This window comes from Anarrhichthys ocellatus, unplaced genomic scaffold (genome assembly GCF_004355925.1).
Source record: "Anarrhichthys ocellatus isolate YVR2014 unplaced genomic scaffold, GSC_Weel_1.0 scaffold40, whole genome shotgun sequence".
Taxonomy (NCBI): domain Eukaryota; kingdom Metazoa; phylum Chordata; class Actinopteri; order Perciformes; family Anarhichadidae; genus Anarrhichthys; species Anarrhichthys ocellatus.
Window position 1 is genome coordinate 1,214,250 of NW_022280070.1, and position 17,493 is coordinate 1,231,742.

General features: G+C 44.6%; 1 protein-coding gene across 3 annotated transcripts; it reads left to right on the plus strand.

Moving 5' to 3' along the window:
* Positions 1-255: 255 nt before the first annotated feature.
* Positions 256-13,769, plus strand: cdk12 (cyclin dependent kinase 12). 3 transcript variants are annotated; one of them, XM_031867784.1, is made up of 14 exons: positions 256-2,234; positions 3,441-4,127; positions 4,580-4,759; positions 4,853-4,992; positions 5,111-5,281; positions 5,938-6,127; positions 7,059-7,115; positions 7,695-7,796; positions 8,755-8,832; positions 8,958-9,074; positions 9,166-9,297; positions 9,537-9,751; positions 10,085-10,507; positions 12,209-13,769. In XM_031867784.1, exons 1-14 carry the CDS (start codon positions 1,066-1,068, stop codon positions 12,613-12,615), a joined length of 4,068 nt encoding a protein of 1,355 aa, XP_031723644.1. In that variant the 5' UTR covers positions 256-1,065; the 3' UTR covers positions 12,616-13,769. The 3 variants fall into 3 exon arrangements, with proteins under 3 accessions (XP_031723644.1, XP_031723643.1, XP_031723645.1); XM_031867783.1 differs by having other exon boundaries at positions 257-2,234; positions 9,537-9,763; XM_031867785.1 differs by having other exon boundaries at positions 257-2,234; positions 9,537-9,763; positions 10,085-10,477.
* The last annotated feature ends 3,724 nt before the right edge of the window (positions 13,770-17,493 follow it).

Sequence of the window (17,493 nt, forward strand, 5' to 3'; positions counted from 1 at the left end):
CCGTTGCCCATTTTGCCTGTTGGTAATCCAGCTTTTCCATGTTTAAAATGTAAAACCCACCATGATCCCGACACTTCCATCTCTGTGGGTCCAATGCCGTGTGTTATCTCATTTCAAATGAAAATCCGGTAATACTTCAATGTTGTTCTGGATTTTATTTTATTTTTTACATTTTGCCGTTGCTGGCGCGGGACCACGAGTACAGGAGGCGGGCTATGTGTTGTGATAGGCCGTTGCTATGATACGACCAAGATTGACAGTGTTCCGGTTTCCGGTTCATTCTGCTGTGCGAAGTTGCTAGTCACAGGAGCCACAATGGCGTTTGTAGTCTCCTTCAGATAGGGCTGTGGATGATATTAAATCCACTAGCATCGCCCTAAATATAGGCCTGGTTGATTCCCAGAGCCATTGATAATAAACTGGAACATCTACTGCACACGAAAATACTATCATTTCTAAACAATATTGACTTTATAGGGGATAAAACTTACATTAAAGGGAACATGTAAACAGCACCAACCGGGTCAAGTTTTCATTTTGTTCGAGAAACGAGCGTCTTCTAATGAAGGCATTTGCTTGTTTCTGAATGCTAAGATCGTAATTCTGTGGAATAAAAGCACCTTTACTTAACTTGGCACTGGACAAGGACACCTTTCACAAAGGGACTTTTTCTTTTTTAGGAGTCAGCTCGCTAACAGCCGAGCATTAGCTAGCGGTGCTAGCTAAATTGAGACGGAGACGACACCACAATGCTCCGATGTTCGTTTGGAATCTTTTTCAGTGACTGACTAATTCACAGTACATACTCTACAGTACTGGACAACCACCCTGGCGTTTTTCTGCTTTGTCGAACTATGTTGGCGATCTCAATGGAATGAATCGGCGTTGAGGAGGACTGGACGTGAGCGGCCTGGTGTGTTGATTTTGTTTATTTTCTTGCTGTTTCTGCTTAGTAACTTAACACTTTTGTTGGGGATTTGGAGGAGCTCTACTGTTCCCCTGTGAATGAATTGCCTGGACCACCGAGGCCCAGTCGCAGCCGAGGTACCGACGCCGGCGTGAGGGATGCCTGGGTCGGACCGACACCATGGGACCAAGAGGAAGCCGGAATCTAGCAATGTGCTACACCAGACCCAGGCCTCGACCCATACCTCTGCAGGAGAAAAGACGAGCAAGGACGGCAAGGTGCAGTTCAAATCTTCAATGTCCTCTTCCAAACGCAAACGGCATAAATCAACCAAACATAATCGGGAATTGTCGGCGGCACCGGGACCCGAAAATGATACCCTCTGCGATACGGCGCCACCTGGTGTCCACACGGTGAAGCCTCTGGTGGAGTACGATGATATCAGCTCCGACTCGGACACTTTTTCAGACCCACCGTCCTCAAGGCCCTCTGAGAGGGGGGGCGGGGACCGACTGGAGCCCTCACCAGACTACGAAGGGGACGACGTCGGCTTAGAGGCTGACGGTAGAGAGAACAGGGGCCACAGACACTGCCGAAAAAAGTCCAAGGACCCGAATAAAGTTAAAGACGCTGGGAATGGAGAACGTGGGTACAAGAAAAAGAATAGCAAAGACCGCGAGAAGGGGAGTGCTGGAAAGAGCAAGGAGAAGGCTGCGTCCTCAGGGCCCTCATCCAAACGCCAGGTCCAGCCAGAGGGTGACTCTAAACGTGGGGAGCTGATGCTCTCCACCCAGGTACAGCCTGTAGCCAGTGTAGGTAGCACTACCTCCTCCACGTCCTCATCTCGCAGCAAGGAGAGCAGCCGCTCAGGGAAGTCTCGCAAAGAAAAGCAACAACGGAGAGAGGGCGGAGGGGAGGGCAGCCGCAGCACCTCCCAGAGGAACCGAGCAGACAGAAGCCACCGCAAGTCCTCCAAGAGCCACAAGGCGAGCCCCAAGGGCAAGGCTGCGGTTAGGGGAAGCCCTCGCAGGAAGGGCACCAGCTCTGCTCTCTCGCCCAGTCCCAGAAGAGGGGCTGGCAGCGAGAGTCCACAGGGCAGTGGGTATGGGCAGCAGGGGGATGACAGCTACTCAAGACGGAGGGTGGCCCAGCAGAGCCCCAATCCTTACGGGGATATGTCCCGCCGCAGTAGGCAGAGATCAGACAGCCCGTACGGCAGCAGACACAGGTCTTCAAGCTATGAGAGGGACAGCAGCCCCTACTCGAGGAGACGCTCCAACAGCCCCTATGGCGCCCGCCGGTCCTCCAGCACCAGCCCCATGTCACGGTGAGTATATGATGCAAGGACAGCTTTATAATAGTGGGGAATATTTCTATAGTTTACACTGAGACACGCATGTTGATAGAGTAAGAGTAGAATATCAGAGGCCATTAACTGTGTGTCATGGTACAAAAGGCCAATTTACCCATTGAGACATATTTAGTAGTATTTTTACATAGTGAGACACATCTTGACATTTTATTATCAAAGCAACCTGCATTGTAAGTGTAAAATCAGGCAGACTGGTTGAACTTGCAGAGGCCTTCTCACGCCAGCAACATATTTGCTGCTTGTAGACCCTTAATGACATTGACAAAACCCCGATGGGGAGAAAATGAAAGGATGGAGGTCGTGTCAAGACAGGCACTGTTAAAACAGTTTAACAACAAAATGCAAGAGCTATGGCGACTAGGAGAAGGTTGGGGCACAGCAACCCTGGTCTGTGCCTTTACTGTAATCATCAGAGACTTTTGCATTTATGATTACATTTAGATTTAAGCCACTGTTCTCTTTCAAAGTAAAGGCAATTTAAAAAAACTGGCACCTGGTGGTGAGAACACATTTTTTCACATTGTAAACGCATAATAAGAATCATTTATGATTAGTGTATTATACCATGGTCATACTTTTTCCACATCATAAAAAGCCAGTCATCATTTCCACATTTGGTTGAAGTATAGCTGCACCGTGTGAGCTAGAATTTAAATGCACATTGGACAGATTATAATTTGTACTAGCAGAATAATGGAGCCCTATGAAGTGTGGGAATGTTTTTAAAAATTCATAGTTTCTTAACTACTTTGTCTGGTTATTCAAACATTTCCTTGTATTTATTTTGTGGGTAACAGTGGTGTCTATCTGTGACTGGAATGGAGTCAAAGCAAACGTTAACTAGCACATTACACAGGGAACAAGCTGTATTGCTTCAGACTTTATCAAAATTTAGGATTCAACCTTTACTTCGGTTTTAACAAACAGTTGTTTTGGCCTTTTTTGGCCTATATAAACTTTGTTACATCCCATATCAAAAGGTCTCATGGTTTCATTTTCATTATATTTGATCAACAGCCATTTTATGTAGTCTGGTGGGTAGTGAGTTTACTTCCCACTCTGTTCCTTTTTTAAAAAAGTTTTCAAAAGAATGCAACATGTTGTATGATAATCTCTGACTACAGGAAGATAAAATATAAAAAATGTATTTCTTTAATATAGCCGCTCTGGCCGCTCCAGGAGTCGTTCCCCTCTGCACTACTCGTCTTCTCGTCGCTCCGCCTCCCGTTCCCGTAGCAAGAGGCATGCTTCCTCTGTTACAGCGGGGGCCAGCTCCCACAGCAGCCGACCAACCAGCCGCTCGCCTCCCTCCTCCCGCCTGCCACTTAACTCCAGCCTGGGAGCAGAGCTGAGCCGCAGGAAGAAGGAACGGCAGGCTGCTGAGGCGGCTGCCCGTGCTAGTGGTGGTGCTTCTACTCCTCCTCCGCCGGCACCGCCACGTAAATCTGCAGGCTCCTCCTCCTTGCGGCCGACTAAAGCCGCGGCTCCCCAGCCAGAAAGAGACTCGGCAGCAGCAGAACCTCTGCCCCCACCACCTGTGCCGTTACCCCAGGATACTCCCGGTGGTGAAGATCTGGTTACTGCACCTCTACCTTCCTCTTCCGCCTCCTCTCCTGCACCTCCTCAGCCCTCTCCTCCTGTGCCACCCGCTCCAGCCACCCAGATTCCACCCCTGCCACCTCAGGCAGAAGCAACTATCCAGCCTCCTACACCCTCAACCACATCCCAGGCCCCATCGCCAGCTCCGGTTCCTACACGCAGCCCTGTCCGCCAGATCCCGCTCCACAAGACGTCGACTCTTCCTCTCCTGCCTTTACCACCCGCACTGCTGGGAAATGCTCAGGACAGGTGAGTACCCCCAACAGGGATACAGACCGACAGAAACAGTCACACTGGACACTAACAGGGTTGGAAATTAGCACCAGCCACCAGCCAAATGGATTCTGGAGGTTTTGAAATCCACCAGCCACAGTGGCAGGACATAAAAAGTAAATTTCCAGCACTGGTGTTAATGCGTCCGCATCTCTTATACGGAGGTCACATTTTGTACAACTTTCATCTGTGCTCTTAAAATATAGCCCACACAACATGCATCATAATACAACGCTGAAGTCCCCACTTTTCTCTTTTGTTTTTATTCCATCATTATCACTCATCGGTATTATTTCTGCCTCCTTTAGGTGTTCGTTTATTATAAGTCTCATACTACCAACAATTAAGTACATATTGAATATTTGCTTCTCCTGTCTCTTTAATCAATTATACGTTTCTCTAAATGTCTTTGTGTTTTGCACCATCAGTCCAAAGAAGTCCACCCCTCCTCAGAGGCCATCCAGGAAGGAGAAGGAAGTCCGCAGCCGGCCATCACTCACCGACCTTCCTTTACCGCCCACCCTACCTGGAGGTGACTCGTCACCCCCACAGTTCCCCATCCACCAGTCCCCACCGCTACCCCAGGCAGTCCTCAAGAAGAGACCAAAGTCAGTTTCTGCTATTACTCACCCACTTCCAATCTTCCTCTCCTAAATCACACATTGAGTAAAATCTCATTTTTTGTTTTTGTTGCTTTGCAGGATTTGCTGCCCGCGCTATGGTGAGCGCAAACATACCCAGAGCGACTGGGGCAAACGCTGCGTAGATAAGTTTGATATAATTGGCATCATAGGGGAAGGCACCTACGGGCAAGTGTACAAGGCCAAGGACAAAGACACTGGTAAGGGAATATTATCTGCACTTAAGTCACTGTAGTACTCATGTGTTTTATGTTAAAACAAGCAGAGACGGACTGGTTTTTCTAAATACTTCTAAATACTTTTTTTTGAACATGACAGGTGAGCTGGTGGCTTTGAAGAAAGTGCGTTTGGACAATGAAAAGGAGGGTTTCCCCATCACAGCCATTAGAGAGATCAAGATCTTGCGGCAGCTCAAGCACCGCAGTGTTGTCAACATGAAGGAGATAGTCACTGACAAGCAGGATGCACTTGACTTTAAAAAGGACAGAGGTAAGCGGGTTAGATATTATCTGCCAGGACTGGGTAAATGAAAAAAACGACAGTGCTACTCGACTGCTGTGACTGACGGGAACTTTCACACGTGTTGCTGTAATCTGTGTCACAATTGAAACCCACAGCTGTGAGCTGTAGCATGTCCGAAAGAAGGGCCGTCACGGTGTGGATTTTCTCCCACCGCTGTTGTGCACATTGCTCAGGGCTGCAGTGATAATCACAGGATAAATGATAACAATGAAAATTATGTAAAATACAGAACTGTGAGAATACCATGTGTTTTGAAAACCACATACTTGTTTGATGCAAAACCACGACAGTGTCCAAAAGACAAATTACTACATATATTAGATGCTGTAAGTTGAAACTCAATCTCTTAAGTTCATCTGCAGTTAAAAGTATCAAATCATAGAAGATCTAAGCTTAATAGATTGGGAATCAGATCAACTTTAAATCGCAGTGTATCAGGCTGTAGACCTTAAATATTTAATTATCTAGTATAGTAGTATGACAAAGTTTTAAATATGCATGGGAAATAGAGTTTTTTTTCTTGTTTAACTCGCATACAATACACATCTCTAACCTTGAGACTTGGGGTTCGTGAGTGTATGTTGTGTTTCTGGTTTCTAAATAGATCTTCCCTCTGTATTTAGGTGCTTTTTACCTGGTGTTTGAGTACATGGACCACGACCTGATGGGCCTGCTGGAGTCGGGCCTGGTCCAGTTCTCCCATGAGCACGTCCGCAGCTTCATGCGCCAGCTGATGGAGGGTCTGGACTACTGCCACAAGAACAACTTCCTGCACAGAGACATCAAATGCTCCAACATACTGCTCAACAACAGGTAAAGAACAGTAGAAGAAGTAGTGAAATATTGAAGTGTCCTTTATGTAGACTGTTGGTTTTTGCAGTAGCAGCTAGGATTCAGTTGATTAGCAGTAAAAGCTGTTTCAGGGGAATTTTCATGCCTCAGTATGGCCTACAGTCTACTTTGTTTGTTTAACTAACCTGATCCCCTTTTGTAAACTGACTTTAACAATATCAGCTATAATGCAGCACAACATACACAACAGCAACTTGGAAAACATTCCTGCTGATGATTTAAATGCAGCTGTACTCTGTAAATACTGTGAACTCAAAAGACCAAAAGCAGTCAAACGCTAACTTTAATGGTCGTAATGCAAGAATTTCAAAGTGTGTCAGCAGCAAAGCTAATTACTTTGCGACTAACTTGGGCTGCAAATTACAGCAATGAAAGGAGTACAGCAACGTCTAACATATGCTTGCTCAGTACAGAACTGCAAACATTTCGGGATGCAAGGGGAAGCTAAACAAGCTGCAATAGCTAAGATGCTAATAAAAAGTAGCTGAATTGTGGGTTGTGCTGTGAAATGGAGCACTTAAGAGACACACTGCTGCTATACAACTGACTGGAAATAGATCCGTTTAGTCTGGACATTTGTTGAGTTTGAACACTCACTCTACCTTCTCAAAGTGCAGTGTGTGTTTTTCCATCAGTTACAATGTTGGTGAACTAATTCTTGTATCAGTATTTAACCTGAATCACACAAAAGAGGGGAACAAAGGATTTGGATATTTCCAGCAATCTCAAGTTTCATAATTTTGTTTTGTTTGAATGCAAACTAGTTGTTCAAAAACGTCCAGCCTGGCTCAGGCAGATGAGCTGAGTTACTGTCAGTCATTTATAGTTGTCCGGGCGTCTGTTCTCATGCTTGGTGGTGTTGCTGCTGATCTCTTTACGTTTCTTTGCACAGAGGTCAGATCAAACTGGCTGACTTTGGTTTGGCTCGGCTTTACAGTTCAGAGGAAAGGTAAGACATTACATTGCAACATTACATTACAGTCATTTAGCAGACGCTTTTATCCAAAGCGACTTACAATAAGTGTATTCAACATCGGTTTTCGAGAGAACTAGTCACCAGAAGTCATAAGTGCATCTCCTTTCTTCAAACAAGCATCTAAGAGCATAAACCAGAGCCAACGTACAGTGCAGAAACAAACGAATGCAATAAGTGCCACAAACTAATATGAAAACAATAAGTGCAATAAGCTAGTATGAATACAATAGATGCTAAGTAAGTGCTAAGTGGAAGGCTCAGGGTAGGCCTTCTTGAAGAGGTGAGTTTTCAGACACGAGTGTTTGTCATCTATATGGGGACCTCATCTGCTTGCTTGTGTAATTTAAGTACACGATTAAATGTGTCAATGGGTGATTGAAGCAGTAATAAAACCTCACTGTGAGCCTGGAGTTCCCTCTTAATTTACAATGACTCTCTGTCACAGTTGTCCTTCAGATGGATCCCCGTTAGTGAAAGCTGAAATGTTTGTGTTTGCTCTATGAAAGTGCACCGGGTCTCATTGTCCCCTCTCTTTCCCCCCCCCCCCCCCAGTCGGCCGTACACTAATAAAGTAATCACACTATGGTATCGCCCCCCTGAACTCCTGCTGGGAGAGGAGAGATACTCTCCAGCCATTGATGTATGGAGCTGTGGGTGAGTACGACCTTTGTCATGATAGCACATCACTCATTCACACTCACTTAACTTCCTCTGTCATACACTCACTCCTCCATTATATAATGTAGTGTAGGCTTCATGAACCCGTGTACATTTGGGATTATGTTTTGTTGGGTGATGCAACCTCCCGTTAATATTGGTCTAGTTGCTTTAACCCTTCACTGTTTTTGGAAAATAAGCACTAAATCATGACAGTTTTTCATCTCTCTATCACTAAATCATTCTAAAAACAATACATGACGGAAAAAAGCTACGTTGTGTGTTTTTGAAAAGGTTATTCTCAAATGATCTTTTGCCAGTGTGCACGTCTTCCTACTCAGTATCCTCCTGGTAGGTGAAAGCCTCCCACTCACCATGGTACACTGATACTGTAGTTTATATATTTGAGTTTTTATGGATTTGTTGAAAACTTCACAGAAGATATTGACGGACGGATGTATTTTTTTCTGCCATGTAAACTAAACTAGACTAGAGGTTTGCAGCACACTGAGTAACTTTTTAATCCTGAAGCACCTTGGGCACTGAGGCTCACTCATTAGTTTTTACTTTATTTATTTGTCCCCTGTGTGCTCTGCTGTCAAACTTGAATTAAAGCAGAACACTATTTTATGCAAATTGTTTGTAATTTAAACGGTATGTAAAAATAAAAACATTAACTCTGAACCTTTGCACCAGCAATATATTTCCATACAACTTCTACACTCTGTTTGTATTTCTATGCACTGCTTTGTCTTTGAGGGAAAGACTTTCTTCTATAAGATGTGCAGGATTGGAAATGTACAAATAAAATGTATTTACACAATCACAATCATCCTGTCTGACAGAGATTCTGTTTGGTATTCACACATTAAAACAGTTTATTAAACTTAGTTTCAGCTTGGTGAGTGGTAGTGTATCATTTTGTACTACTTCTTCCCATTCTGTCATGGCTCAGGTGTATTCTGGGAGAGCTCTTTACCAAGAAGCCCATCTTCCAGGCTAACCAGGAGCTTCTACAGCTGGAGCTCATCAGGTAGGGCTGCCCTTTCCTGAGCAGAGCACCTTCAGTAATAACTTCTGCTGCAACCTCTACACCACAATGTCTCCATTTCTTCATCTCTGAGCCCATCTTTGCCTTTCTCTTGTCCTTTCCCTCAGCCGTCTGTGCGGGAGCCCCTGTCCTGCAGCCTGGCCTGACGTCATTAAACTTCCCCTCTTCAACACCATGAAACCCAAGAAGCAGTACAGACGGCGGCTGCGGGAGGAGTTTGCCTTGTACGTAGACATGCTGAGCTTCCCCAAAGTAGCTGAGATCAACCCTGCGTCTGTTTCTGCAGTTGAAAAAAATCTTTCCCCTTCTGCACAGTTTACCTTCTGCTGCCTTGGACTTGCTGGACCGAATGCTGACCCTCGACCCTGCGCGGCGCTGCTCATCGGAGCATGCTCTCAATAGTGACTTTCTGAGTAACGTTGAGCCCAGCAAGATGCCGCCGCCAGAGTCAGTAGCCCCATATCCTCCGATTCCACTTTTCATCTGTATAGTACCAGATCTATAATAATGTTTTGTTTTTTTAATTGTGAAAAAGTATTTGAAAAGCACACGTAATACTTTTCGTTGTTTAAACATCTCATTCAGTTCTTTAATTCTATTTGATTGATTACAGATTTGTAATTCACGGTTGTTCTCTAATAATTTCCTTTTTTCTTCGCGCGTCTGTCTCTCGACTGCGACTCCAGTCTTCCTCACCACCAGGACTGCCACGAGCTGTGGAGTAAGAAGCGACGACGTGCACGTCAGAGCGGGGTGCCCGAGGATGTGCCTGTGCCCAAAGTGCCCCGCAAGGATGCGACAGGGACCTCCAGCGGAGAGAACAGCCGGCCCCAAACCCAAAGCCCAGCTGGAGTCCCACCGCCTCCACCAGGAAAGCCTCCCTCCTCGGCCAACTTAGAGAGTGAGTTGTCAGGTAACGACTGCCTCTCAAAACTATTAGCAGAAACACACGTGGACATAAGATGTGCAAAAATGCAAAATGGGAAAATTTGCAGATTTTGGTAACATTGATGGAATGATAACCCAACTTAGGGAGCACCCATACATGTCCTTGTTTTATGATTGTCCTATTATTACTGTAGTTATTTATTAATGTAGTAGGCTGGCATACTGTTGCACTGCTTGGAAATTAAAAAAGTAATTTGGAATTATTCAGAAGAAATGTTTATGCATCTTTTTGTTTGTTGGTATTGCATTGTCATAGTCTGAATTGTTGTTGCGTGGATGTGTTCAGGCCTGGGAGTTGCTGCAGAGCAGTTGAACCAGACAGAGCTGGCGGTGCTGCTTAACCTTCTCCAGGGACAGACGGACCTCAGCCTGCCCCAGGTGGCTCAGCTTCTCAACCTCTCCAAACCAGAGACACTCAGCCAGTCGTTGTCTGCCCTCAGTGAAGCCTCTGACCACCAGGGGGCTCCAGAGGACCAGGCCCAGTCCGCAGCCAGGTCCCAGCCCCCAGAGCCGCCCCCCGAACCCCAGGAACTCTCTCCGCCATCCGGAGAGCCGCCACTCAGCCAGGAAGACCAGGCCAACCTGCTGGCTCTCATTTTGGGCCACATCATTAAGCCACAAACTGAGGAGCAAGGCGACGAGAGCAATGGCGTCCAATCAGAGGAGGCACTAATGCGCGGTTCGTCTGCCTCTACTACTGATCACAAGGGCAAGTCCGGGTTTAGTCTCTAGAGGGTGGGAAAAAAGGGGGAACCAAGGTCAGTTGAAAATCACCGGGGACAGCAAGAATGAGGAGAGCAGGGCAGAGAACAAATGGAAGCGAACTGAGTTTTGTTCTTCAAAATTCCTGTATACTCTTTATCAAATTCATTTCACTTTAGACTACCTGATGAAGTCAACAAAGTGATCAATTAACCAAATGAATTGGGTCATTAGTCGTGTCATGCATCCCCCCCACCCCTTCTTTGATCCCTGACATTCCTCACACGCTCGCCACTGTCCCCTTCCTCCCCCCACCTCGCATATTGAAAAATGCAGTACCTCGCCAAATGTCACTCAAGCGTTTGTCGTCACATGACCCTGGTAACCAGGCGGAGGTTTGGTGCACATGGTCATCGCTCACCGGTGTACTCAATAAACCGGGAGAAAGTTTAGTTTTATTAATTTGAGTGAAAAGAAAGATTCACACTGTATTGTTCCTTCCACATTTCTCCCACTTCCTTGTTTATTTTTCATAGTCTTTGTTTCTGTATCTTTCCCATCTCCACTCATGCTCTCACTTCATTTTCATTATATAGCAGGTGTCATGGATTCTTCACATGAGGCGATTTGCTTTAAACAGTCTGTAATGTCCGCCTTTTTATGAAGAACGTCTAATAAATTATCAAGTGAAAATAAATGTTTTGAGTCTTTAGACCTCACCTGCATGTGTTTCTTTTAACTTTTGGTTTGTCACACTTTTTTTGTTTTGTTTCAAACTGTTCACTCTGACTCAGATATTAATTAAAAATGTGATTAGCAAGTTGAATAAAACTATTGACTATGCTGCTGACACTGGAATGGTAACAGTCCTGTTTTCTTCTGGTTATTTCTCCTGCCGAGGCGTCTGAAGCCCTTGCCGCCTTGGTTTGCCTTGCACTGCTGTAGATTGGAAAAGAATGAGACTAACCTGGTTTAGTAATCTTGTCCTGACCTTTATACTACTTAGAATTCCTCTACATAAGTCACCCTTTCTGTTCATCCAGCTGTACATGCCCTTCCTAATGTTTTCTCATCTAGTTACCACATTTCCCCCCCCCCCCCCCCCCTTTTTTTTTTTTTTTTTGTTGAAGGTTGTTGGAGGAAAAACAAGACCAGCTGCATCTGTTTTGCATACATTAATGCAATTATATTTTAAACCCATATAGTGAATACAGTCAATGTTAAACTGTGTTTAATACACATTATTTAACGGTGATTCATGTTAAAATGAAACTTATTTTCAACGTTGAGATTTAATATATCTGAATAGCTGCGTGCCTGCAGATTTGTTTTGCAGGCCAACTTTGTATTCAGGTCAGAATAGTTTTGGTATCTACTGCACAGTATCTACACCGTGTCCATAACAAAGTTAACTTTACTGCAACAATACCGGCAGATACGTTTTCCCTCCTAATGGTTCTAAAATGTACTTTATGTTATAATACATTTAGAGTGCTCTGCTCTCCCTCTTGTGGTGAAGGTAGGAATGTCAACATTGTGTAACTTTGTCAGGCCGTTGTAACAAATACATTTTTACTTTGTATAAGTGCAGATTAAACAAGAGGACAAATAAGATTTAGGACTATTGTATGAATAGAGCACATTGAAATGAAACATTTTATGCCTTGTTGCCTAACGTTTTGTTCTCTGTCCTGTTTGGCCCCATCAGATGGTGCAACATCAAAGAGGAAACAGCTTGGGGTCAACCAGGTGCCTCCATCTGGTGAGCAGCGTCCACCTTCTCCACCCGGGCCACCTCCATCAGCTCTCCTCCTTGGAAATGCCCAGCAGGCTGGGTCTGAGACCCAACCCAGCCCTGCCATGGCAGCTGCCTTGCTCCAGCTCATCTCTCAGCAGGACTCGGAAGCTGGGGACCCTCAGCGCAGCAAGGACCCATCTCCTGCTGTGGAGGCCCTGGCCCGGGGACAGCCCCCTCCACCCTGGGTTCCAGACTCTCCCCCGAAAGCTACGACTGTAGCCGATACCCCAGCAGGACTGGGGACTGCTGCTCCTACCACTGCAGCACAGTTCCCCAAGGACCAGGACCTCCGCTTTTCTCATGGAGCTGCCCGCTGACCCTCGGTCCCCCCCGGTGAGACAGGCCTAGGTATCTTGAGACGGCTGCAGTAATCCTGGCATGAAGGGAAAGGCAGAGGGGACACCAGAAGATTATGACTCACTGGACCATGAGCAGGTAGCTAAAGTTGAATCAAAGATTATGAAAATGAATGTCTTAAAGAAAGAGATGAAGGGCCTTTTGAGGTCCTGATCATCACTGCCCCCTGAACAAGCTGTTGTGTTGTGTTGGAGGGAGTGTTTGGACCTGAGGTCGATCCAACTTCTAACAATCCATTAAGTGACTGTCACCACCTGCAATCCCTGTCCACTGAAGATCCTGACTTGAATGAAGTTTAGCTTCCAAATTGAGTGTCATGCAGCTGACACTCAACTTAGAAAGCAGCTGTGATTTATTATTTCTTTTCTCCAAACAAATGATTGTCATGCCCACTGCAGTGCCCACTTCTAACAAAGTTGTCAATGTGTTTGGAGGATGAAGTCCTGGTCGTCCGCTCTGATGGGGTGGTGTTCGGTGAATGTGTGATGGAAGATTCGCTGAAGCTAAAATACTGTGAATGGCTGTATTTGAGACAGAACACTGGAGCAACATGAGTTTCCCATTGAACCTTACATGCCGGCTAGCTCCCCTGTTTTCAGCCTCGTGCCTCCTTTGGGACCCCAGCGACCCCTAAAAGATCTTGGCCTATCGGGGGAGTGTGGGTTGAGTTTCTGCTTTGGATGGTACCTACAACAGTGTACATCTGCAGGACTGTTTTTTGTTTTGCCCAAAGGCAACTCCATATTATGTCTGTTATCAACTCGGCTGAATTGCGATGTGTTCTCGGTCCACATGAAGATTATCCTTCCTTTGACATAAAACCTCTGTCTCCTAACAAGCCTAAGCCTGCATACTACTTTCCTGTCTCAAATACGGATTTGACCACTACATTACGACGGACTGCTCCATAATACTCAAGCTATTCTGCTAGTTGAAATATAAAGCTATAGAAACACTTATACACAAACAGAAACAGACCTTTTTCCTGCTTTTCCTGGCGGGCTGTGAAAGCCTCTTCTAATATGTCATCGCCTCCCTGCCAACTTGTGCAACAAAAGCTTTTTCTTTTTTTGGTGCAGTTATTTTCTACAGAAAGAAAATGTTTCACGCTTAAAAAACAAAAAACAAAAAAGTGATGGTCCATGTTTCTGTTTCCTTTGTTTGTTTGTTTGTTTTTTTGCTTTGGAAAAGGAAAGGGAGGAGAAAATGGTTTGTTGTGTCTGTAAAAAAGAAAAAAAAATATTTTGTAATATGTGTTTTCTTGGTTTAGTTTATTAAAGGAAGTAATGCGACCAGTTGAATAGTCTCTCCTGGCGTCTCTTGATTGTTTCTCTAAAGTGGCCACTAGATGGTAGGCCCTCCCTCGTACAGCTCAAACCACTGGGACTCCTCTCGGTCAGGCCTTGGCAAAGCCTGATCACAGTTGATGGCTGCAGCGTTGGGCTAAGCTAACCACATTTCTGATGTTTCTTACTGCTCTTTAGATCTGGAAACTCATTTTAGTTTGTCTTTCATTCTACAAGCTATTCTTTATGAGGAACACATCAAGGAAGGGAAGTCATTGATCATAGTAACACGAGTAAAAAAAGACAAACGCAATTCCAAATACACAGGTCATAATCTGAATTAAAAAACTAAACTAAAAGAATATGTATAACTAAATCTTGAACAGAATATTCAATAATGTTTTTTCAGGTGTTTGTTTTGTTTGGTATTTTTCAAACCTGTTTAAATCTTTTGTGTCCGAAGTGTTTTTTCGCTATTTAAGACTTAAATTCATGAATATGGCCGTAACATTTGGTCATTGTTGGTAATATGCAATTGGTCCTCTTTTTTTACTTGTTTCACAGACACTGCTTAATATGTGAAGTATGAGATTGACCCAGTCACACGGTTCCCTTCGCATCAATCTGATTTATGTGCTGTTTCCGTTACCACTTGGGTTGATCTCTTCATGAAGACCCTGACAGGCAGACAAGGATCATAAACTGCAGATTGGCAAAGAGAGAGGCCTGCAAGGTTCATGCAAGACTGGCTGTGTGTGTGTGTGTGTGTGTGTGTGTGTGTGTGTGTTAGGATTGGCTTCATGCATACCCAGACCAGTTCCTCACTTGGCAGGCTTACAGAGCCGCTTACCCCTCTGGCCCACCAAGCAGCTGAGCCCTCTGGGTGATAGATCCTTTCAGAGTGGAGGCAGTGGGAGGCTCACCTGCCCTCTAGCACAGGCCCAGTGTGAGTGAGATGAGACGGTGCCGGGTGTGTGTGTATGTTTCTGTCTGATGCTTTCGCCCATCGGGACTCCAAATAATAGTGAATGTGCCCGCAGGGATTTTCCACAGGAGAGCATAGTGGGCAATGCCAGTGCCAAGTCACAGACTAGACGAATAAATCAGGACTGAGGAGTGAAGAGAGGGAGGCGCACGAGGCTGTGCCATCAATCAGAAAGGCACCTTATGGGGAATGCCCATAAATGTGCCACGCTGCCAGTCTGCAGCATGTACCTGCACAGCAGCGACGGCGGCATTCAAAGCGAAGCCTCCATTTTGGATGCCGTCGCTTCACTCTCAGCCACAGTGATTTTGGAGGGCTTCCAGACAAATAGTGAATTGACTGACGGTCCATTTTAATATAGTCATTCCAAATTGTATTGATGCACTTGTATTTTTTGCATCACTTCTTAGTCCAATTTCCTCTGTCCCTGTGCAAACTGATTGTTGGAGCAAAATCGACAACATATTTTACTCTAATCACAGCAGTTGCGTACCCTTTGTCCACTATGCGAAATCTGTCAACCATGAACAGATAGCAGCTCCTTTTAAATGTATGTCAAATGTAGGACCCAGCTCTCACATCACACATCTGCCTGGACCCTGACTGAGTAAAGAACACTTAGGAACATGTATCCGTCTGCTTAATTGTACACCAGCCACTGCTGATGAATTTTTGGGCAAAAATAAATCTGTAAACTCTACCAGCCACACTGTCTGGTTCTTGATCATTTTTTTCAGATTGCCACAACAAACAATTTAACAACCTATCTAAAACGACTGTTTGTCTGAACTGGTGCTACATTTTAATTTGGCAGAAAGCTCACTCAGGATGCAAGAAAAAGAAGTGAATTTGGGATGGAGAAGGTGAGACTGATGGACAACGAATGAGGGCAAACACTGACTGGCTCTGGAGGGGAAAAGTAAGTCATCCATTTCAATATTCAGTGTAAGGAAACATTTGAGTAAATCAAACATTGAATATTTTACCCATTTAACAATATTTATATAAGCCTTCTGGCTGGATTGACACTCAACTTTTCAGATTTAGATTGAGATTTATTAACTCGAGTCCATGTTAGCGTTCAAAAGTGCACAGTTTCAGTTTGAGATATGACTGATGCAGGCTTCTCCAGACAAAACATTACTATGAATTCTGCAGCTGAGCCACTCCATAAATTCAATCACTCATTTTTATCACTTTTCTTCGGAACTGTAATAAAAATCTAGATTGGAATTCAAAGTGAAAAAAATCGGATCTGCACTAGTACAAATCTCTTTACTGACTCTTTAAAACAAGTTAATTTATCTCGCTCCAAACGCCCAGGTATTGTGTGTGTGTGTGTGTGTGTGTGTGTAGCCTTTGTGCAGTGTAAATCTGGGCCGCTGTTGTCTCTCTGAGCCATGCTACAGTTTGATGGTTGAGTTTGATGACTGAGGCTGTTTGATCAGTGACTATGTGTAAACTCAGTGAGGGGAGGAAGGGACTCCCGCAGTCCCAGATCTAACACACACACACACACACACACACATGCAGCGTAGTCAGCAAAGAAGAGCTAATGTAAAGCATAATTAGTAAACTGAACATGTAAAAAATAAACCGATTTTAAAAACCCCACATTTTTGAATGGACATTTACACCCTTTCACCCTTAAGAGTTGGGCAACAGAAAAAAAACCATTTAATCATGAATGCAACTTGAAGCAAATTGTGCTGTCTTCATCAGATCCCTTCTTTGTCTTCAATCAAACCAAATTTAATGTCAGTCATTTCGTTTATGGCTACATCTTTATTTATGTGATATTTGGAAAATTGATTGACTTTATCCCAGCAGTGATATATGCTTTAGTGTTGCAACAGCATGCTTTATAGATGCCATAACACCATCTCCATTTCTACTCAGTTTATAGTTTTGTGAGAAACTGCTGTCACACACACTCGTTATTTCTTTATCACTCAACAGCAGTGAGACCAACCAAAGAGTTTTTAGGAGGCTTTTGGATGGGCCAAATGATACAGATGTGTGTTGATTTTATGTAAAGTCACTGGTGCCAGGTCATAAAACTCAAAATAATCCTGAATCACATTCACTCCTTTGGTATAAATTCTATCCATACTGAAGTGTTTGCTTTTATTTGCTCCATCAATAATCAATAATGGGGGAAAAAGCTGAAAAGGAAAAATACACTAGCTTTGTTTTTAAATCCTTCTCTGACCTTTTTAAAATCTCCACTCAAGCCAAAGACACTTCACCCTCTCTGCATGATGCTGCACTTCTGCAAACCAAAGTACTTTTCCAAGGTCTAAGCATCTCATTACCGATTAAATTCAAAGAGCCTCATGAGCAAGGCAAGATCATTGTGTCTCTCTCTCTGTCTGTGTGGATGCTGCCGCTTTAAGGGCAGAGGGGCTGCTGGGAAAGCAGTCAGCGAGGGTGGTGGAAAAGGAGGAGGAGCGGGTGGTGATGGTGCAAAGGGGGGGGGGGGCCCTGCAGGACCATTTGTGCTGAAGCTCATTTGCGCAGCGACACTTAATTGGCTACAACAATTAATTAATGTGTTGGAAAGTTGG